Genomic DNA, 24344 nt, shown 5'->3' with positions numbered 1-24344 from the left:
TAATAAAAGATAAAAAACAAATTGAATCGTCAAGGCAAGTATGCAGAAAATTTGTGGGACTCATGGTTGAAAGGAAAACAAAGTAAAAAATCGAATCCCGAAACGTATTTCTTTATGGTTACAACAATTCGGTAATGTTACTTACTGTCAAGGTCGGCCACTATGTGTTTAAAATGCGCAAAGTTGAGGACGAGCTACTTCATTTGCAAAAACTGCAATTCTGTATAACTCATAATATAATTGATCATCTTATTAATATTTTTATTTAATTTTATTAATATTTTAGTGCAAAACTTTTTTTTATTTATATTTATTTTTTTATATTGTTTATTGTTATTATTTTGTTATTTCATTAAGTTACAAACTGTAAACAATAAAGAATCAATTTTCCGTAACTCCAAACATGTTATTTTATTTTTTAACGATTAATGCCCTTTGAATTTTAAAAATGGCCGACCTTGACTGTAATGGCCAACCTGGACTACAAATTTTTTTTTTTTTAAATCTTTATAACTTTTTCATTTTTAAACCTGTCAATTTACTTTGTACAGAAAAAATGTTCCTATTAAACAGGACTTTCCAACCATATACTTCAATTGTCCAAATTCATTTTTAAAAAAAAGTTATAAACAAAAGTCAAAAAGGTGGCCGACCTAGACTATGTTCCCCTACTCTAATTATACAAAAACAGCACGGGCACCTAAATAATTGCTATCCTCCTGAATAGTAAAACAGCAGCGTTACTTTCCTAATAAATAAATACAGATTCTTTTTTTTTATTGCAATTCTTATCTATATTTTAAATTACTTTTGCATGTTTGAGTATGTATCAAGTTACCTCTGTATTCCATTATCATACATTTTATACAAAACCAGTCTTGATTCAGAACTAGCCAATAGGAAAATAGTATATATATATATATTTATATATTTACATACACACAGACTCTCACTCAATGATTAAAAGTATTTATGTGCGAATTAAAATTCTCTATACATCAAAGTTGGAAAAATTATTTTCGAATTTTCATTGGAAATTAGCTAATTGGAAGATTTTTCTGTTTTTGATGTGTTTTATTTGGTGTTGTATAATTTAATGCGTTATGCAATTATTGTCGTTAGGATTTTTTTTTGAAAGTTGGAAATGATTCGGAAAATATTTTCGAGATATATATGAAAAAAATAGTGTTATGAGTATTGATTTATAGGGAAATGGAAAATAGTGGAACAATTTCTTTTAAACTCTGCGCTACCGAAGGTCACGTAGTGATGCAATATTTTCTAATTTTGCAATTCGGTGAACTTTATATAATTACTGGGAAGAATTGAAATTGAATAATTATTTAAATAATTTTCGAATAAATTATTATTGATATTTACGAACTTTTTATGCAATGCACTTAGGGAAATATAGTTTTTTTTAGACTAATTTTTCAATTTTGCAAACTTTGTTTAATTGCGAATAAAGATTTAGAAGGAAATTATTAATTAAACAATTTTTAAACAAATTTTTATTGATATTTGCTTAATTTTTGCACTCAGCTGTCTGAAATGTTTTTTCCAAATTCGAAAATTAGCAAATATTTGCGTAGAATCGCGAATAAAAATTTATAAGAAAATTATTATTTAAACGATTTTTACATAAATTATTATTGCTATTTATTAGCTTTTTAACAAAATGTACTTAGAGAAACAAATTTTTTTTATAATCTTTCAATATTGCAAAAATTTGTTATAATTACGTAAACTGATCTATAAGAAATATTATTTAAATAAGTTTTTAATTATTATTGATAATAATTATTAACTTTTTATTTAAGGCACTTCTAGAAAAATACTTTTTTTCCTACCTTTGCAATTTTTCAAATTTTTTTTTATTTGTAAACAAAATGTAATGAAAAAATTAATTTGTGAATAATTTTTAGACGAATTATTATTATAACTTTTAATCAGAGTCGTAGTACACAAAAATCTTTGGTAGCGCGAAGATTAAAGTTATTGGGTAAAATACAATTTTAGAAAAACAATGATTTTCTAAAAAGGGCTCGAACTAGGTCCGTAAATCCCGTAAAAGTCCGTAAATTTGCTTGAAGTACGTAAAAGTCAGTATTTTTTTTAAAAAAAGGTCCGTAAAGTCTGTAATTTGATTGAGAAAAGACGAAAAGTTCGTAAATTGTACGATATAATTTAGAGAATTTTAGAGAAATTACAAATCATTGCAAGAATTCAATTATTTTCAAAAGTAATAAAATTCTTTGCCAACATTCAATTATTTTCAAAAATTTTAATAAAATTCTTGGCAAAATTTCAATTATCTTTAGAAATAATAAAATTCTTCGAAATTCAATTATTTTCAAAAATTATCCTGAATTAAATTACTTTCAATATTTATTATTTTAATTCAATTTTCCAAAAGAATTGCATAATTTTTAAAGAAATTTAATAAAATTCTACGCAAACCTTTAGTTATTTTCATAAAATAACAAAAATTTCACAGGAATTCAATTATCTTTATAAATAGCAAAATTCTTCGCGAAAGTCAATTATTTTTATAAAATTCATTGCAAAATTCAATTATTTTCATAAATAACAATATTTATCACAAGAATTCAATTATTTTCAAAATTAATAAAATTCTTCGCAGACATTCAATTTTTGAAAAATCTAAAAAAGATTGTCGTCAAATTTCAATTATCTTTATAAATAGCAAAAATTCTTCGCCGAAATTCAATTATATTCAGGAATTTTTATAAAATTCTTCCTAAAAATAAAATTATTTACATAAATAGTTCTTCGAAAGAATTCTATTATATCTATAAATAACAAAATTATTCCCGAAAATTCAATTACTTTGAGGCATTTTAATAAAATTATTTGCAAAATTCAATTATTTTCATAAATAACAATATTCATGACAAGAATTCAATTATTTTTAAACATTTTAATAAAATTTTCGCAAACTTTTAATTATTTTCATAAATAATAAAATTCTTCTCAGGAATTCAATTATTTTCATATAAATACTAAAATTCTTTTTAGGAATTCAATTATTTTCACAAATAATAAAACCCTTCACAGAATTTTAATTATTTTCAATACAATTTGAATCGAATTTCTCGAAAAATGTAATTATTCTTAAAATTCTTCGAAAGAATTCAATTATTTAAAAATATGTTGATTTATAGTAGAAGTTGCTAATAAAAGTTGATTTAAAAATAACTGAATAATATTCTTACATTAGAAGAATTAATTTTTTTGAAAAATTTTACTTGAATTTAACTTGAAATTATTTTTTTGAAGTTTTTATTTTCTGGTATATATTTAATTGAAAAATATCCGAATAATTGAAATTTTGTAAAATTGAATTTTAAACGAATGAATTTGAAAATTCTCAAAGAACTTTTTTAAAAATTATTAAAAATAATGGATTTATAGAAAAATTTTAGTTAAAAACACTAAAAAATAATTGAATTTTGAAAAATTTACAAATTATTGCAGAAATTCAATTATTTTAATAAATAATAAAATTCTTTTGAGGAATTCAATTATTTTCATAAATAATAAAACTCATTGCAGAATTTCAATTATTTTAAATACAATTTTAATCGACTTTCTCGAAAAATGTAATTATTCTCTAAAATTTTACCAAAATTCCTCAAAAGAATTCAATTATTTAAAAATTCATTAACAAAATTCTTCATAAGAATTCAATTTTAAGAAATATGCAAATATTTGATAAATTTTTTATTTTTCTATTTAAATAATTAAATTCTCGTAGAATTTTCTAATAAAAATTGATTTGAAAATGAATTTCAATTACAATTTTAGATGATAATTGAATATTTAAAGAAATATAGCGTGAATTTTAAGAAATAATTGAATTTTGAAATTAATTTTTTTTAAAAAGTTGAATTGCAGATTTTTTTTTTGAAATTATTTGTTATTTTTATTGAAGAATTTTAATTTTAATTGAAGAATTTACTAACAATAGGAATTTCGTAGAATTGAATAATTGTAAATAATTGAATTTGAAAATTCTCAAAGAACTTTTCCAAAAATTAAAAAAAAGAATATTAAAATGTAAAAGTTAGAAATTATTGGAAAAATTCAATTATTTTTAAGAGTCATAATATTCTTCGCAAGAATTAAATATTGTTTAAAAGTAATAAAATTCTTCTTAAGGATTCAATTATTTTCACAAATAATAAAACTCATTGAATTTCAATTATTTTTAATACAATTTTAATCGAATTTCTCGAAAAATGTAATTATTCTTAAAAATTGAATTAAAATTCGTTGATAGAATTGAATTATTTGAAAGTTTGTTGATAACAATTCTTTATGGGAATTGAATTTTAAGAAACACTCAATTATTCATTAAATGACTTATTTTTGTATCTAAATAATTGAATTGTCGTAGAATTTTCTAATTATAATTGATTGAAATATGAATTTCAGTTAAAATTGTAGATAATTGAATTTTGATCTTTGAATATTTGAATTTTTCATACTTTTAACTGAAAGTTGTGTGGATTTAATTTTTTTGAAAAAGGTCAATTGAATATTTTTGAAGTTATTTGGATTTTTTATTTTCTAATATTTGATTGAAGAATTTCCGAATAAGCGATGAAATTTCGTAAAATTGAATTGTAAACAAAAGGATTTGAAAATGTTGAAAGAAATGTTTTAAAAATGATTAATAATAATGAATAATAATTAATTTAAACTTTATAAAGAAGAATTTTAGTTAAAAACTTTGGAAAACAATAATTGAGTTAAAATAATGAAAGTAATTTTGAATAAGTTACAGTAACAATATTGTTATAATATAAAATAATGATTTTATCAGTCGGTCATTTTTAATTATTATAAAACATGAAGATATCGATCACTCCGAGTCGAAGACTATGTTGCTTGTTTGATGTATTCACGTTTTATAGTTATGAGAATATTTATTTTTTAGTTTTAAGTAAAATGTTTTCTTATTTGATTCAGACTGGTTATATTTTTGTCAGTAATATTTGGTTTGTAAATGGTCCGTAATTTTTAATTTTTGGTCCGTAAAGTCCGTATTTACTATTTTTAAATACTTTCACTGTTTCGAGCCCTGAAATGAATTCATTTAAAAGATATTCTAATATTTTAAATGATTTGAAATGATAATAGCTTTTCTCATAAATTCCGAATGGAGGGTGAAATGAATTAGCTAATTTCCCTGCCTTATACAGGCGTTCTCGACAAAGGAGTCACAACACTTGACTCCTGATCAGAATTCGGAGGCGTAAGTGCAGTGGCAGGCGATTTAACAACCGTTAAAATTTTCGAACTCTTCGAATCGTTAATACCATTTGGCGCGACGATAATTTCACTTTGATTTATTTTCACACCATTAGGATTATTAATCGTACACTTTTTATAATGCGTTCGCATATTACTGCTCTGGGAGAATCTCAAACCGCAATTGGGACACGAATACGGCTTCGTACCAGTGTGATAATTGAGATGTGTTTTCAGATGATGTTTCTTGGTAAATGCCTTGGTGCACAGTGTACATTGATAGGGTTTAAGACCCGAGTGTAGTCGCGTGTGTAGTGTCATGTTTGACCTGTCGGCGAACGCCTTGTGACACACTTGACACTCGTAGGGTCGTTCGCCCGAATGTGTTCTTAAATGTTGCTTGAGTAGCATTTTCCTTGAGAAAGCCTTACCGCACTGTTCGCATTGATGCGGCTTGACACCGGTGTGAATCCTGACGTGCATATTGTAGGCGACACGTTGATTGAAGCTTTTGCCACACTCGCCGCACGCATATTCCTTTCGATTGCGATGGATCTTCATGTGGGAGCTGAGGTAGCCACGATCGTTGAAATATTTCCCGCATTCCGGACAAGTGGCTGCAAACTCCCTGGTGCCTTCGTGTACGCTTCGATGATACTTATAATTCCGTAACTGGGAAAACTGCTTGCCACAGTCGGCACAACGAAACGGCTTCTCACCTGAGTGCGTCCTGCTGTGGACCTGTGGAAAAGGTGAGAGTTCCTCGCTTTAATTTCAGGGAATAACTCACAGAGAATTATATAACTTATAATAAGGAAGTTGTGATGATAAGTGCTCGAAAAACTAGTTTCATGGCTATTTTTATGCAGTTCATACTCGGATGTGTATTGCGATTTTTTTTATTTCCTTTCCTTTCTTTTCTTTTCTATTTTTTTCATATGTATGTATGAGTATGGGCGTTAGTTCCTTGTGGATAATTATTATAATTTCGTCTGGATAAATGAGAGATTAGAGAAGTATTTTACTGTCTTATTTAGAATGTTAAGAAGTACTTTGAGTTATACTTTTAACTTATTGGTATTACATGGGGATTACAAGTTATTATCTACTCTTTTTACTCTCTAAACTTGAATTAGTTACTTTTTACTAACGAAATAGGGTCGATTCGATCGACTGTTAACTAGAAAGTATCAAATTGCTACGAACTGATATCAAAACTGTGAACCAAAAACTAATTTGATTTAAATTTTTGATATCAATTTGATACAATTTGGTATCAATTTGATACCTTCAATAGAGTTGCCACAAGTCAGGGAAGTTAAGGAAAGTAGAATTAGTCAGGGAAATTAGGGAAAAGTTAGGGATTTTTATTAAAAGTACTGGAAATAATATTAAATTAATATTTCTGACAATAATTTCTTTCTAAATAACTCAATTCTTGAACCTATCATAAAATTATAAAACTCATAAATTATTTAATGAATAATTTTTATAAATAACTTAAATTCTTTTCAAATTAGTTAATTTAATTTTATAATATATATTTAATTAATAAGGGGTCATTCACAAAATACGTCACGCTTTTTCGAGCTGATTTTTACCCCCTCCCCCCCTTCGTCACATTTTTTACGTACAAAAAATTTTTTTTTCAACACTTCGTCACACACAGCTTGACACCCCCCACCCCACCCCCAGGAGTGTGACGTAGTTTATGAACGATCCCTAATTGAAAATAATGGATTTATAGCAGAATTTTAGTTAAAAACACTAAAAAAAATTGAATTTTGAAGAAGTTAAAAATGATTGCAGAAATTCAATTATTTTCAAAAGTAATAACTTTCTACGCAGAAATTCAAATATGTTCAAAATTTTTTTATAAATATTCTCATCTAAATTTCAATTATTTTCAAAAGTAGTGAAATTCTTCTTCGAAATTCAAATATTTTCAAAAATTGTAATAACATTCTTGGCAAAATTTCAATTATTTTCAAAAATTTTCCTCAATTCAATGATTTTCAATATCTACTAGTTTAATAAAATTTTCCAGAAGAATTAAATTATTTACAAATTTTTTATAAATTGCTTCGCATTAATTCAATTATTTTCAAAAATAACAACATTTTTTACGGGAATTAAATTATTTTTATAAATAATAAAATTCTTATTAGCAATTCAATTGTTTAAAAAAATGTTCTAAATTCTCGTCATAATTTCTTAAATAAATGAATAAATAACATTTAAATTATTTTTATAAATAATATAATTCTCCGAATAATACAATTATTTAAAAAAATTTTAATAAAATTCTGTCAAAATTTCAATTATTTACGATTTTTTTTATAAATTTCTTCGCGGAAATTCAATTGTGTTCAAAAATTTTTTAAAGTATTCTCGTCCAAATTTCAATTGTTTTCAAAATTAATAAAATTCTTCTCCAAAAATTCAATTATTTTCAAAAATTTTCCAAAAAAATTCAATTTTTTATAAATTTCTTTGCACTGATTTAATTATTTTCACAAATATGTAATTTTATTTTTACGGGAATTTTATTTTTTACGGGAACTCAATTATTTTCATAAATAATAAGAATCTTTTTAGGAATTTAAAGATTAACAAATTTTTTTTTTATATTCTCGTCAAAATTTAAATTATTTTTAAAAATAATAAAATTCTTCTCTGAAATTCAATTATTTTCAAAAAATTTCCTCAATATAATATTTTCAGTAGGTATCTACTATAATTGAAAAAAATTTTCCAAAGGAATTAAATTATTTACAAATTTTTTATAAATTTCTTCTCACTAATTCAATTATTTTCATAAATAATAAAATTCTTAGCAGAAATTCAATTATTTAAAAATTTTTGTTAAATTCTTTTCAAAATTTTAATTATCTTTATAAATAATAAAATTCTTCTCTGAAATTCAATTATTTTCAAAAACTTTAATAAAATTTTCCAAAAAAATACAATTATTTACAAATTTTTCATTCCTCGCACTAATTCAATTATTTTCATAAATAATAAAACTCATCGCAGAATTTCCATTATACAAAAATTTGTTGATAAAATTCTTTATGAGAATTAAATTTTAAGAAACATTCAATTATTCTATAAATTATTTATTTTTGTATTTAAATACCTAAATGAATTCTCTTAAAATTTTGTAATTAAAATTTATTTAAAAATAAATTTTAGTTAAAAGTTTAGATAATAATTGAATGTTAAAAAAAGTAAAGTTTGAATTTTTATAGGTTTTAAATTCAAAAATAGTAAAATTAACTACAGAAAATTATATAGTTAACGTTAATAATTGAAATAGTTGCCTTAAAAATTAATTAGTAGTTTTTTTTACTGTTAATTAGTAAATTTTGACTAAGAATTAGTAAAAACGATTACTAATTCATTCAATGAATTTATTAAATTAATTAGTCATTTTAGTCATTTTTCAGTTAAATTTTAATAACGAAAATTATAACTACTAAAAAATACTGCAGAGATCAAATAACTCAGTTGTCAAATTTGACTAAAAGTTAATCAGTCCTGATTCTAATTCATTTAATAGTTAAATCGGAGACATTCAATTAGACAAAAGAGAGTAATTCCGATTTAGAGTGTTTGTTTAAACAATTAGTAAAAAAAATAAATAATTATTAGTAGAAAATAACTAAATTATAGTAGATAATAACTAATTATTAATAGAAAATAACTGATTGAATTTGACTATTCAGTAGTGTGTTAGGCCTTTGGACTGTCTGACTCAACAGCAATATCTACTTCGAGATCTATAGTCTCCACCGAGAAAATCAAAGTAGATACTGCCGATTAGGTCAGACAATCCGAACGCCTAATGGACTATTACATGGGCATCTTCAATTATTATTAGTGAAGAAATAACTTTATCATTAGCAAATAAATAACATAAAAATAGTCAAATTTTACTAATTGAATTTGTTACCAAAAATTTTAGCGATTACTTACTATTTGATTTGTAAAAATATTAATTATTTGATTGGTAAAAATATTACTATTTGAACCATTGACTAACTTTTTACTATGCGGATTCGGTTCCCCATAAAATACAGTAAGCATTTTACTAATTATTTACAGTAGAAAACTACTGATTCAGATTTAAATAGTAAAATTATCGAAATTTTTTTTATCTAAAGATTAATGGATTCAACTGTCAAATTATCCACAGTGTTGCTAAACTTGATATTATATTATTATTTGTAACTATTTCCTCATTTTTATTTCTTCATCTTAAATATGTAGTTGAAAAATTTTTCCCTTTGTGTTGCAAAATTTTCATATTTCATACAAAATTGAATTATTCTTTTTTCTTTACATCACTTTCTATAATTTGTACGGAACTTTCTTATCCGGACTCTCCCAGTGGAACGAAAATCTTTCTTTACGATATGGTGAGATATTAATTTTGAATTTAAATTTGGAATTTAATGTATAAGGTTCAAAGGAAAATAGAAAATTAAAAATAACAAGAGAAAACTCTCTAAAAATATGAATAAGTAAAAAATAACTATTTTTTAGTAAAATCGTGTCTGACTTTTTGCTGTAGTAAACATTTTTATTAATTCAAAAGACAGAATTTATTTTTATTCAATAACGAATTGAATTGAATTGAATTTTTTGAAAATCTTTTTAAAATAATCGAATTTTCAATAGCAGGGTTGCCACAGGTCAGGGAAATCAGAGAATTCAGGGAAAAGTCAGGGAAAGTAAAATTGGTCAGGGAAATCAGGGAAAAGTCAGGGATTTTTATTTAAGGAACTGGAAAAAATTGAATTTTGGAGATGTTACAAATAATTGCAGAAATTCAATTATTTTCAAAAGTAATAAAATTCTTCGCAGAAATTCAATTATTTTCAAAAATTTTAAAAAGTTCTCGTCAAAATTCAATTATCTTTAGAAATAATAAAATTCTTCTTCAAAATTAAATTATTTTCAAAAATTTTACTTAATTCAATGATATTCAATATCCACAATTTGAATAAAGTTTTACAAAAGAATTCACATATTTAAAAAAAAATTAATAAAATTCTACGCAAACATTCAATTATTTTCATAAAACTCATCGCAAAAATTCAATTATTTTCAAAAGTAATAAAATTCTTCTACGAAATTCAATTATTTTCAAAAATTTTATTAACATTTCGTCAAATTTTTAGTTATTTTCAAAAGTAATAACTTTCTTCTTCAAATTTCAATTATTTTCAACAAAATTTTAATAAAATTCTTTGCAAAATTTAAATTATTTTCAAAAATTTTTTCTCAATTCAATGATTTTCAATATTTACAGTTTTAATAAAATTTTTCAAAAGAATTCAATTATTTAAAAAAAAATTTTTGATAAAATTCCAAATAAACTTTGCAATAATTCAATTATTTTCATAAATAATATTTTTTTACAAAAATTCAATTAGTTTCGTAAATAATAACATTTTTTTTACAAAAATTCAATTATTTTCATAAATAATAAAATTCATCATCGAATTTCAATTATTTTTAATACAATTTTAATTAAATTTTTCGAAAAATTTAATTATTCTTGAAAATTTTATTAAAATTTCTCGAGAAAATTCAAATTTGTTGATAAAATTCTTTATGATAATTTAGTTTCGAAAAACATTGATTTATTTAATAAATTATTTATTTTTGTATTTAAATAATTGAATTCTTGTAGAATTTTCCAATAAAAATTGATTTTAAAATGAATATTAGTTAAAATTTGAGATAATAATTGAATATTTAAAGCATTATAGCATGAATTTTTAAAAATACATAATTGAATGCTTTCGAAGAATTTTAACAAAATTTTTGAAAATAGTGACATTTTTCAAAGAATTTACTTAAAATTATATTAAAAATAATTCAAATTCAGCAATGAATTTTATTATTTGTGAAAATAATTGAATTCTTGGGATAAATACTATTGTTTATGAAAATAATTGAATTTTTCAATGAATTTTATTAAAATTCCTGAAAATTCAATAAATTATTTATTTTTGTGTTTAAATAATTGAATTCTTGTAGAATTTTCCAATAAAAATTGATTTACAAATGAATATTAGTTAAAATTTGAGATAATAATTGAATATTAAAAGCATTATTGCATGAATTTTTAAAAATACATAATTGATAAAATACATAATTGAATTCTTTCGAAGAATTTTAACAAAATTTTTGAAAATAGTGACATTTTTCGAAGTATTTACTTAAAATTGTATTAAAAATAATTGAAATCCTGTGAAGAATTTTATTAATTTATAAAAGTAATTGAATTCTTGCAATGAATTTTTTCAAATTTTTTTTTAAATAATTGAAATAATGTAAAGAATCTTATTATTTATGAAAAAAATTAAATTCCTGCATCGAATTTTATTACATTTCTTTAAATAATTGAATTCTTTTGAGAACTTTTATGAAAAAAGTAGATTGTAAAAATATTTGAATTTCAACGAAGAATTTCATTATATTCGTGAAATGTAATTAAATTCTTACAAAAAAATTAAGAGAATAATTCCATTTTTCTAGGAATTTACTTTAAATTGTATTATAAATAATTGAAATCCTGAGAAAAATTTTATAATTTATGAAAATAATGGAATTCTTACAACGAATTTTATCAATTTTTTTCAAATAATTGAATTCATGTGAAAAATTTTATTACTTGTAAAAATAATTGAATTTATGCAACGAATTTTATTACATTTTATTTAAATAATTATATTCTTTTGAACACTTGTATTAAAAATGTAAATTTTGAAAATTTTTGAATTTCAGCGAAGAATTTCATTATTTGTGAAATGTACCTATAATTTAATTCTTGCAAAAAATTTTTGAAGATAATTTTATTTTTCGAGAAATTTATTTAAAATTGTATTAAAAATAATTGATACCATGTGAAGAATTTTATTACTTATGAAAATAATTGAATTCTTGCTTAGAATTTTATTATAATTTTTGTAAATAATTTAATTTTTTTTTTTTGAAAAATTTTATGGGAATTAAAATTTTTATAAAACATGAAGATATCAATTACTCCGAGTCGAAGACTCGGAGTGATTGATATCTTCATGTTTTATAATAATATTCTTATAAGTTGTCGAATTTTAAAAATGTTTGAATTTGATTGTTTTGAAGAATTTTAATTTCTATGGAAAAATAATAATTAAATACTTATTAAAAAATGTAGTTATTGATGTTTGCGAATAATTGTACAATTTAAGAAATTCGTAAGTAAATGTAATAGAATGTTTTTTTTGAGTATCTAATAATTTTTAGAGTGAATCAGAATATTCTTTATGGTCAGGGAAAAAGTGAAAATTTTGTCTGGAAAAAGTCTGGAAATCAGGGAAAAGTCAGGGAAAAATAAAATTAAATATTTGTGGCTAGCCTGAATAGACAATTTGTGAAAGTAATTGAATTTTTTAAAAATAATTAAGTGGTTATAAGTTAGTATTTGAAAGTATTTTGGAATAATAAAATTTTATTAAAATTCTTTAAAAAGTAATTGAAGCTTTAGAGATATAACTAATGGTAATTGAAAGTTTTCGGAAGAATTGAATTTTTTAAAGATAATTCAATCTTTACAAACTAGTATAATTGAAAGCTTCTGAAATAATTGAATATTTAAAGAATTATAATAGATGTTATAGAAAATAATTAAAATTTCTTAAAATATATAATTATTATTAATTTTGAAATTTGAATACTGTCTATTAAGTTCGAAAGGAATTTCGAAATTCTTCTTTATTTATAATAACTTATTGATTTGTTAAAAAGTAAAATATATCGTAATTATAATAAATGAATAATAATGATCATTGTTTATTATTATATGGCGTATTCACTAATATAAAATCTAATCTTTTCGGGATAGATAGCGTCTAAGGAATAAGAATTTATAAATTAAAACATATCTTCTCATTTCTAAGTTCTTATCCTATATCTGCTTTTAAAAGTGAACAATCCTAGCATGGTTTTTGCTCATATGTGTTTCTACATGCACTTCATACTACATTGTATATTTATCTTGCATTTCAAAGTCTAGGCTAACAACCGGTCATTCCGTATTTTTCAATAATAATCCGTAACATTGTAGAGAGGCAACCAGTTATTAAGCTATCGTTTTCATTTCTAAAGATGCATAAAAATATTTTTTTTCCTCCTCTTTCTTTTTAAATTTCTGCTCTTCATGAAGGGTAATCAGCAACATTTTGAAGGGAAACTACTTATTATATTTATTGTAACTTGAAATATAGATAATTTCAATTTATTTCGAAGATGTTAATCTTTTTGAAGAGTTTGAAGTTAATTTCCTTGAAAATTAAATGTATAATATATTACAAATGCAAAACTTGACCAAGAGTGTATTTACTACTTAAATATACATATATATGCTCATTATTGGTTGAGAGGAAAGTTTTTTTTTTTAAGAATCTTTTTTCTCCATGCATTGCGGTTTCAAATAGTCATCGTCATGCATTTATCTATATGTGTTTTCCCATGCACGTGCCTATTCGTATATAGGTTATTCAATAATCGAGAATTTATTTTCAAAAAAGATAAAATTTGTTAGTTTATAAGCCATCACACATAGTAGGTTGTCTCTTAATTTGATTAGTAAATTACTTGTTATTATAATTATCGTTCATTCTAGTTTTGTTAGCATTCTTAGTGTTCTTAGCCTTTAGTCTCTTTTTAGTCATTTTTAAGTCTCTGTTTAGTCTATTTTAATTTTTAAGTCTATTTTTAGTCTTTCTTTAGTCTTTTTTTTAGTCTTCTAGTCTTTTCTGCTCTCTTTTAGTGCTTTTCCAAGGAAAAAATTATATTTATCTGATAGGCTATTAATTAGCTCCCGGTTATTATTTGATTAGCAAATTGGATGAAAATAGTTTTTTTTTTTAGTATAAACACTGGTTTTTGTAATAACCGTGATTATTAAATTCTTGTCAAATAAAAATATCCCTGTAACGGTTATTACGACCTGGTTTTATATCTCAAACTTACTGTAATTTCGATTGTTTTTTCTACATTCTTTATCGAGAAATTATGTAGAAAGTTTTCAACTGTTATTAAGTTTTAATTTTAATTTTTTACAAATTTTTTTCTAACAAAATAATGTTAAGTTTTAGGTAGCGAAATTTTATTTAGAAAACTTGGCCCTTGAAGTGAATAGAATTAAATTTTAAGAAGCTTTAAGATTAAAATTTTATTATTCATTTTGTGTTTAAATTTAATTTGAATTTCGCGCCATTAATTCTGTAACCGACCGTCCAGATGGGGATAAAACTCGCTCACAAACGAAATGCAATGAGTAGAGTATTATAGTTATTAAAATTACAGTTTGAATTTGGTTTATACGTGCGGTTAATAATTTTACTGTTAATTATTAATATTTAGAAATATTTATAATAATTATTATTATTTTATTACTGAGAATTATTAAGAATTAATTTTTATATTATTATTATCATTGTTAAATAAAATTATGAATTTTATCAGGGTTTTTGAAAATAATTGAATATTCGTAAACAATTTAATGGTGTATTAAAAAAAAAGTTAAGCCCTTTTCGAAATTCACAATTCAATATTATAACAAATTGAAAAGTTTTTGAATAACTGAAATTTCGTAAGCATTTGTTAAATAAAATTTAATATTTCAATGAGTTTTGTTAAAATTTTTTTAAATAATTCAACTTTTGAGAAATTTTAATTAAAAATTGTGGAAACAATTGATTCTTTAAAAAAAAAATAATTAAAAATTTTGAGAATTGTTAAATTTTACAAAGAATTAAAATTGGTGTTATAAACGGGATCAATTTAGTAAAAATTCTGATTGACACAAGTTGATAAAATTAGGGGGATTTCAGAAAATGTTCCTATCAAAAATGTAGATAAGTAATTAAAAATTTTCAAAATATCTGAATTTTTTAAAAATCTTTTAAAAATAATTGATTTTGATTCAAGAATTTTACTAAAAAAATTAAAAATTATCCAAAATTTAAAGTTTTATTTTTTAAGAATTTTAGTGAAAATTTTGTAAATAATTGAAAGTTCTTCAAATATTAAAAATATTTGAATTTTTAAAAACGTTTATTAAAAATTGGTGAAAATAATCAAATTTTTTAAAAATAATTTAATGTTTATCATCTAGAGATTAAGTTTTTTTTTAAAAATTGAATTTTTAAAGAATTTTAATAAAATTTTTTGAAAAAAATTTTAAAATAATTAAAATTTCATGTTTACAAACTAGTAATTGAAAGCATTTAAAATAATTGAATTTTTGAATAATTTTAATGGTAATTTTTGAAATAATTGGAATTTATTTAAACGTTATTAATAATAATTAAATTGTTAAACAATTTTAGTGGAATTTTTTGAAAATAATTGAATTTTTAAAAATTTAAATGAAAATTCTTGTAATAATTAAAATTTTCTAAAACTTTATTAAAATTAATTGAATTGTTAAACAATTTTATTGAAAATTCGTGAAAATAATTGAATTTTTAAAAGATAATTGAACGTTTATGAATTAGTAATTGAAATCTTTTGAAATAATTGAATTTTTAGAGAATTTTATTGAAAATTTTTGAAATAATTGAATTTTCCTAAAATATTAAAAATAATTGAATGTTTATAAACTATTAATTCAAAGTGTTCGAAAGAATTGAATTTTTAAAGGATAATTCAATGTTTACAAACTAGTAATTGAAAGCTTTTGATATAATTGAATTTTTAAAGAATTTTAATAGAATGTATAGAAAATAATTAACATTTCTTAAAATTCTATTTAAAGCAATTAGATTATTAAACAATTTTATTAAAAAGTTGTGAAAATAATTGAATTTTAAAAGAATTTTAATGAACATTTTTGAAATAATTAAAATTTCCTTATCTCTATTAAAATTGTTAAACAATTTTATTAAAAATTCATGAAAGTAATTGAATTTTTTTTATAGATACATAATTGAATGTTTATTATAATAAACTAGTAATTGAAAGCTTTTGGAATAATAGAATTTTTAGAAAATTTTATTGAAAATTTTTTAAATAATTGAAATTTTCTGAAATATTACAAATTATTGAATTTTTATTTTTAAGGAACTTTATTGAAAATTGGTGTACAGAATTAAGGGAACTTCACCATATTTATTAGTTTTTTTTTTAAAATTGATTTACTTCATATTTTTACTTTCAAAAATTATCCTTTTTTTTATTTGAACTTTCTTTAATTTTTTTTTTGTATAGGGGTAAAGGAAAAATTCAAAATTCTGTCCAGATGACAGGGAAGAGTCAGCAAGAAGCTAAACCGAATTTGTGGTGCAATCGAGAATTAAATTTTTTTTAAATTAACTGAATTTTATAAAGGGTCAGGAATCGGAGTTATTATTATTATTAAATTTTTTTTAAATTAATTGAATTTTATAAAGGGTCAGGAGTCGGAGTCAGGAGAAAAGTAAAAATTTCGTCTGAAAATCAGAGAAAATAAAATCGACTTTTTGTGACAACCCTGATATTAGAGATCGTATTCTAAAATTCCGGTTAGAAAAATACTCGCAATTAAATCCATGATGAATTTTATTGGAGAAATTTTTTAGGTTTTTAGTTCATCGGGAGTGGTTATTAGATTAGACTCTAGATCGCAGACTCAATAGAGACTCTAATATCCGCAAGTCTCATTGAAATGATACAATGAGTACAGAAAATAAAGAGTTTAAAAATTTTCTAACGACGATTTCGTGACAGGATCTATGTGATCAGTTGCTGGCAAATAAATAAATAGTATAAATTTTGAAAAAAAAAGAATAGAAATGAACGGAACCATAGCCACATTGGTAATAAACAAGCTCCTTGAATACTCGGAAAGTCACCTTTCTCTAAACTCCGCGAAACGCTACTTTACTGTCACATTGTTTCCGATTGTGGTGACGGTGAAACGTTTAGAACCCACAGGAGACTTACTTGTCTTTTTTCTTTTTCTTTTCATAGCTGAAATCCGTCAGACTACGTTTATCTCGTGGTCAAACGCGTTTATAACTCACATCATTTCTCAAAACCCGTAGGAATAGAAAAATAATTATTTAGAAAAACTCACCGCCACAATTTTATGATTGCGGTGTGAAATTCTTTTTAAAGAACTATAGCACTTTATTTCCAGGAATATAAATTCTATTTTCACTAAATTTATTCGCTCAATGGAATATTTTAGCGAAAATAGAAGAGAGAAAGAGATTTAAATGTTACATCATGAGAATAATCACCTTTAATGATGCCCTCGTCACGAAAGTTTTGCCACATTGATCGCATCGATGATCATCGGTATTATTGTTTCTTCCACGATTAAATTGATCGCTCGATGCCTCATTGTTATTATTACTGTCACTGCGAACGGATTCAGTTGCAATTGTCATTTTCTCACTGCACTGACCCTCGGCATCAATGTTCACATCGTGATGAGATTTATTTGTTTCTATTGAATCATTCGCTGCTTCTATTATTGAATCACAGAGTCTGCTAATTGGATGAGATATTTCTGGTTTTGGAGAATTTGTTTTTGAGCAAATTTTCTGTTGGGCAAAGTAGGCTTTCTTTGGATTTGGACGAATCACTTGATTTGGCGATGAATTTTGCATTGTTTTTGTCGTTGCACTTGTAGTTGTTGTATTTGTTGTATTTGTTGCATTGGTGGTGGTTGTTGTTGTAGTGAGGATAACAGTGGTATTAGAGTCATTGTTTAAAAATTGTCTAGTTGATGGCAATTGATTTGTATTTGGATAAAAAGCTTGTGATGTTCTTGAAATAACTGTAGGGAGTACGACAGGTTGAGCAACTGGTCCTGAAATGGGAGTTAAATAAAATTCCTGTCTTCTATCCTGACATGGCAAGTGTGATTCTTCTTCACTTGGGCATTTTTTTTCAGGCGATGTTGACACTTGTTCGGAATAATGATTGTTGACTGGGACAAATGGTTTTGGGGAGTTTGTTGGACTGCAGGAACGCGACTCGGTTGATTGTACTTCCGGTAGATGATGCTGCAATTTTCCACTTGGTTCCTGTAACAAAAAATTATTTCTTATTAATTATTTTATTGCTTCTTTTCTGTTTCGTTTTCGTTTTGGCTTTTTTGTTTTCGTTCTTTTTCTGTATATTAAAATTTGTAACGGCAGTATTATAATACTTATTATAGTAGTGCAGATACTGATTTAATACTGTTGCTTCAGAACAATATTAAATTCTGAACTATGGTTCAGTTTCTAAAATTATTGTTCTGAAGCAACAGTATTAAATTCTGTACTATAGTTCAGTTTCGGAAATTATTGTTCTGAAGCAACAGTATTAAATCAGTGTCTGCACTATTACTTCAGCATGACATAAAGTAGTAAAGTAGTAAAAGTATTGTTATCAATACAATGGTCAGTTTTAGCACTATTATTTCAATATTAGATGAAATAGAACAATGTTGTCATTAATACAATGGTCAGTCTATAAAATGGTCAAACATTACAATGACCAATTAATAGAGCAATCAATCATTACAATGACCAATTAATAGAGCAATCAATCATTACAATGACCAATCGGTACAGTGATAAATCAATACAATGATCAATCGGTACAGTGATGAATCAATACAATGATTAATACAATGATCAATCAGTACAGTGATAAATCAATACAATGATCAATCAATCAATACAATGCACAAGAAAATAATCCCATTTACGCAAATTACAGCACAAAACAGGTGCAACAACTTAAAGAGTATATTAAAGAGCAGAAACCGAATAATACGGATGTTGAAGAGAGGAAGCATGTCGAGGGTGGTGACTTAACTGTTAGCGTGACCCTGAGGAGCAGATCAGGTTCGGATGATTCGCGATAAAACCAAGGTCGCCGTGCTCGCTCTTTTTATACCGCAAAACGAGTATACCTCACTTTGTACCACATTATGCTTGTTCCTCAATACCCAACCATTTAAAACCTACACACAAGAAATTATGAACTTGAACATATTTTGCCCGCAGTCTCCGGGTGATTCCGTCTCTTTGCATTCTCCGCGGCCCAATATGACAGGCGAATAAACGATCTCTAGAATCTACTTCATCCAGACACAAAGACGTCAAGATATCTTTTCATTAGAAAGTGAAAAAAAAGATAGCCGTTGTTTCGTGCGCTCAATCATTTGATACTATCCAGCAGAGGGCAATTGTGTAATAAATTCAACGAATGCAAAAGCTCTCATATTCAACTGATGGATTTGACAGTCGAGAAAGGTTAAATTAATGATATTAGCACTTTTACTTCAAAAGGATTGGTCTACCCTTTCAAGAGAGAATATACTCGCAATTTCTACTCTGCTGGAGATTTCTTCATTTTCCCTCCTTTTTCAATTTTTTTTTCTCTCTTTTCAATTCATTAGAGAGATATTAGAATCATTAGCGATATTAGACAAATAATGAACTCTCTAATAGAGAGCATTTTTTTATTCGGATTTATTCATTTATACCTTCACGATGAATCACGTGAAGTGTTAAAATAACACCAGAATGGATTAAAATAATCTGCAACAGTTTAATCACTCTAGGATTAAATTAAGAAAAGAAAGGATTAAAATAATCCGTTTTGGTGTTATTTTTTACTATGAAATTGAATTTTAAATCAAACACCAAGTCGACAATTTGCCAAAAATTTGAAGTAAAATTTCAGTCATAGTGAAAAATAACACAAAAATTGAAAATTATGTTAATTCTGTTGCTTTTTAATACCTCACAATTTACTGTGATTCTGATGAGGTAAAGAAATTATGAAACTAATATTAATTTGTCAAAAGAACTATAATTAGAAAGAAGAGGAAACTTTGTGGAATACTTTCAATTTTCAAATGTAAATTTACATATTTATTGGACCTGTGTATTTTAAAGGAAAGTTTTCCGTCATAAAAGATGCTTTGATGGGAGTTGGTAGATTGCCTAATAGGTCACCGACAACAGGAACTTTTGCAAATGTTTACGACGACTATTACCATTTCTCAGGAGAAATATACGGAGCAATCTGACTAGTATTCCGTTCCTCTATGGTAAAACAACTAAGCTTTAAGATGACCACTTTCGAGTCAATTACAGATGCGTATATGTACATCGAGAGCCGCACATTCAAAGAAAAATATAGCTTTCCACCCTTATATAATATTAAAGCAACAAAAAAAGAAGATTTACCTACGTTACCATTTTTAAAGGTGTTTTAGATTCTCTATAATATACAACTTTCGCTGCTTTAAAGCAAAAAAAAAAAAAAAAAAAATTCACTTCTAGTGCAGGTGTAATTAAAAAATTTCTCAACGAAAGAAAGAGACGAAAAAAACCAAAGAAGAAAAAGGAAAGGAACAAAAAGAGAGACAACACTGTAAAAAGAAAGAAAGGTACGAATTTAGTATCAATTTTGGTACTAAATCGTAATTTTTTTTAATTTTAATACCGAAATCAGCTCTAATTTAGAACCCTTTTTTTACGATAAGAGAAAAGAGAAAAAAGGGAATAAAGAAAAAAAGAGAAAAGAAAAAAGAAGAAAAGGAAAAAATTAAAGAAAGAAAAAGAAAGATCAAATGTAGAAAAGAAGGAAAGAACCTAAAATTACATAAAATCATAAAAGCTAATTAATTTAAAAAGAAACGCGAAATAATGTAAAATTTCTCCAATTAACGATTCCAGATCTCACAATTATATACATTTACTTATTTGCATTACAGAGAAAGATAAATTTTATGAATGTGACAAAAATGTTTCCATTTCATTTCTTCTTAACGAGCCACCTTTTACGATTGTACAAAATGTCAAAGAACACAAATCGAGAGTTTCTGATTTTCTCTATTATACATGTACGTAAATATGATTCAAAAACATTATTAGTAATAGTAGAAAATGGAAGTGCTATTAACATATTTTCTATAACCATAGCTTTTATAACATTCATTTAAATTTTTTTTTATTAAAGTAAAAATTTATAATATATTTTTTTTTTCTTTTAAAAGCAAACAGATTTTAACAGATCAGAAATAATAATAAAACAAATTATAAAGAATAAATAAAGTTGGTACAAAAATTGAATTTTGCTTCTCTCTGCTTTCCAGGCAGAATTTTGACTTTTTCTCTCATCCCTAAATTCGATTTATTACAAGGAAAGAATTTTTAGAAGCAAAAAAATTGATTTAAAACTTTAAAAGTATTTTACCTGTTTTTTAAAAAATAGTTACTGTGGTAAAGTTTCCTCTATTATTTTCACAAATTTTCGATAAAGTAGGTACTTTAAAAATTCAATTATTTTAAATACTTTAAGAAATTTAAATTATTTCAAAAATTTCCATTAAAATTTTTTAAAAATTCAATTATTTCAAAAGCTTTCAATTACTAGTTTGTTCAATTCAATTCAATTATCTTTAAAAAAATTAAATTGTTTTCACAAATTTTCAATAAAATTGTTACACAGTTTAATTATTTTTAATAAAAATTTAGGAAATTTTAATATTTTATTCTTCTAGGAATTTCAATTATTTTCAAAAATTTTTTAAAATTATTTCAATCTATTTAAATTATCTTTATAAATAATAAAATTTGTTTTAGGAATTCAATTATTGTCATCAATTTGAAAAAATTCGCGTAAAAATTTCAATTATTTTCACAAATAATAAAACTCATGGCAGAATTTCATATATTTTTAATACAATTTTAACTGAATTCCTTAAGAGGGTTCAATTATTCGTAAAAATTCTATTAAAATTCGTCCGAAGAATTCAATTATTTAATAAATTATTATTTTTGTATTTAAATAATTTCTCGCAGAATTTTCTAATTAAAATTGATTTAAAAATTAATTGCAGTTAAAGTTATAGATAATAATTGAATTTCTGAGAAATTACAAATGATTGCAGAAATCCAATAATTTTCATAAATAGGAATAAAATTCTTCGAAGAAATTCAATTATTTTTAAAACTTTTACAAAGTTCTTAATTTTCAAGAATTTTAATGATATATTCTTTGCAAAATTTAAATTATTTTTAAAAATTTTCCAAAAGAGTGCAATTATTTAGAAATTTTCTATAAATTTCTTCGTACTAATTCAATTATTTTTAACTCATCCCAGAATTTCAATTATTTTTATTACAATTTTAATCGAATTCCTTATAAAATGAGAAAAAAAAATTTTTTTTATTCTTAAAAATTGGAATAAAATTCGTCAAAGAATTCTATAATTTAAAAATTTGTTGATAAAATTTCTGTATGGAAATTCAATTCTATGAAACATTCAATTATTCATAAATTATTTATTTTCGTATTTAAATAATTGAATTCTCGTAGAATTTTTTAATAAAAATTTGATTTAAAAATGCATTTTAATTAAAATTTTAGATAATAATTGAATATTTAAAGCATTTTGGCATAAACTTTTAGAAATAATTTGAATTTTGTAAAGGTTTCAAATTAAAATCTTTGAAAATCTGAATTTTCTATTTCGAAGAAAATTTCGAAAAAATCAATTATTTAACAAAATTTTTATACAATTCTTCACAATAATTCAATTGCTTTCACTAATAATATTTTTCAGGGAAATTCAATTTTTTAAAAAAATTTTTGCTAAAATTCAATTATTTCCATAAATAATAAAACTCAGAAGAATTTCAATTATTTTTAATATTAATTTCAATTAATTAATCGAAAAATTCAATTATTTTCATAAATATGAAATTCACAAGAATCCACAAGAATTCAATTATTTAAAAGAAAATTTTCATAATATTTATTATTTTTCGAAAAAATTAATTATTTAAATGTTTATAAAATTCTTATGAAGAATTTAATTATTTTCAAAAATAACAAAATTTTTTACACAAATTCAATTCTTTTTGAATATTTTAATAAAATTTTTTGCAACAATTCAATTATTTTCATATACACAATAAAATTCTTCTTAGAAATTAAATTATTTTTGAAAATTGTAATAAAATTGTTTGCAACTATTCAATTATTTTCATAAATAATAAAATTCATGGCAGAATTTAAATTATTTTTAATACTATTTTACAGGAATTGAACAAAAAATGTAATTACTTTTAAAAATTTAATTTCAATTCCTCGAGAAAATCAATTATTTTAAAAAAATGTTTTTTTAAAATTCTTTGGAAGAATTCAATTATTTACAAAAATATTAAAATTTTCCACAGGAATTCAATTATTTTTAAATATTTTCATAAAATACTTTTAACTAAGAAATCTGTAGAATTAATTTTTTTGAAAAACTTTAATTGAATTTTTTTAAAAACTATTTGAAGTTTTTATTTTCTAATATATATAATTAAAGATTTTCCGAATAATTGAGATTCCGTGAAATTAAATTATATAAACTTTAAATTATATAAATTATAATTTATATATTTATAAAAATATACCTATAAATTTTAAAATTCTCAATGAATTATTTTGAAAAATTTTAATTTACTTTGTTCGATGGTAATTGAATCTTAAAAAATTATGATAAAACAATTGCAAGAAATAGTTTTTTATAAATATTGTAATGTTATTTTTCGAAAATAATTGAAAAATTTTTGTACCTATATAATTAAAAAAAAATTTTTTTTACAGAATTTTAATTACAATTTTTGAATATGATTATTTTCCTACAAATGTTAAAAATAATTCTAAATAATTTTAATGTTTTTTTTGTGTATGTATTTGAATTTTCGGAAATATTGAAAATATTGAAAATAATTGAATTTAGAAAAATTAGAACGAAATAATTCAGAGAATTACTTTTTTCACAACTATTTTAATATTATATTTTTAGATCCTAATTTTTATTAATTTTCATTTTTATTAAATTTACACTTCAAGATTATTCATTAAAATTTTTGAGAATTCAATTATTTCCAAAATTTTCAATTAAAAATTAAAATTCTTTAAAAGTGAAAATTTCGTATTATACCAAACTACAAGTGCCAGTATAAATCTAATTCTTCCAGGCATGAGGCAACTTAAATGCTGTTCTAGTGACT

At 23.2% G+C, this 24344-nt stretch overlaps 1 protein-coding gene across 1 annotated transcript in view; it reads right to left on the bottom strand.

Moving 5' to 3' along the window:
* Positions 1 to 4829: 4829 nt before the first annotated feature.
* LOC122499817 overlaps positions 4830 to 24344 on the bottom strand; it is a 124779-nt gene continuing 105264 nt past the window's right edge. Inside the window, exons 3-4 of the mRNA XM_043608340.1 lie at positions 17562 to 18353; positions 4830 to 6018 (exon numbers count right to left, since the gene is read on the bottom strand). Of these exons, the coding sequence (XP_043464275.1) occupies positions 5221 to 6018; positions 17562 to 18353 (1590 nt within the window). The 3' untranslated portion in view covers positions 4830 to 5220. The remainder of the gene's footprint in view (positions 6019 to 17561; positions 18354 to 24344) is intronic.

The sequence above is a fragment of the Leptopilina heterotoma genome, unplaced genomic scaffold (assembly GCF_015476425.1).
Source record: "Leptopilina heterotoma isolate Lh14 unplaced genomic scaffold, ASM1547642v1 Lhet_177, whole genome shotgun sequence".
NCBI classification, from domain to species: Eukaryota; Metazoa; Arthropoda; class Insecta; order Hymenoptera; family Figitidae; genus Leptopilina; species Leptopilina heterotoma.
The sequence above is the reverse complement of the archived record's forward strand: the minus strand, read 5'-3'. Positions and strand labels throughout refer to the sequence as shown.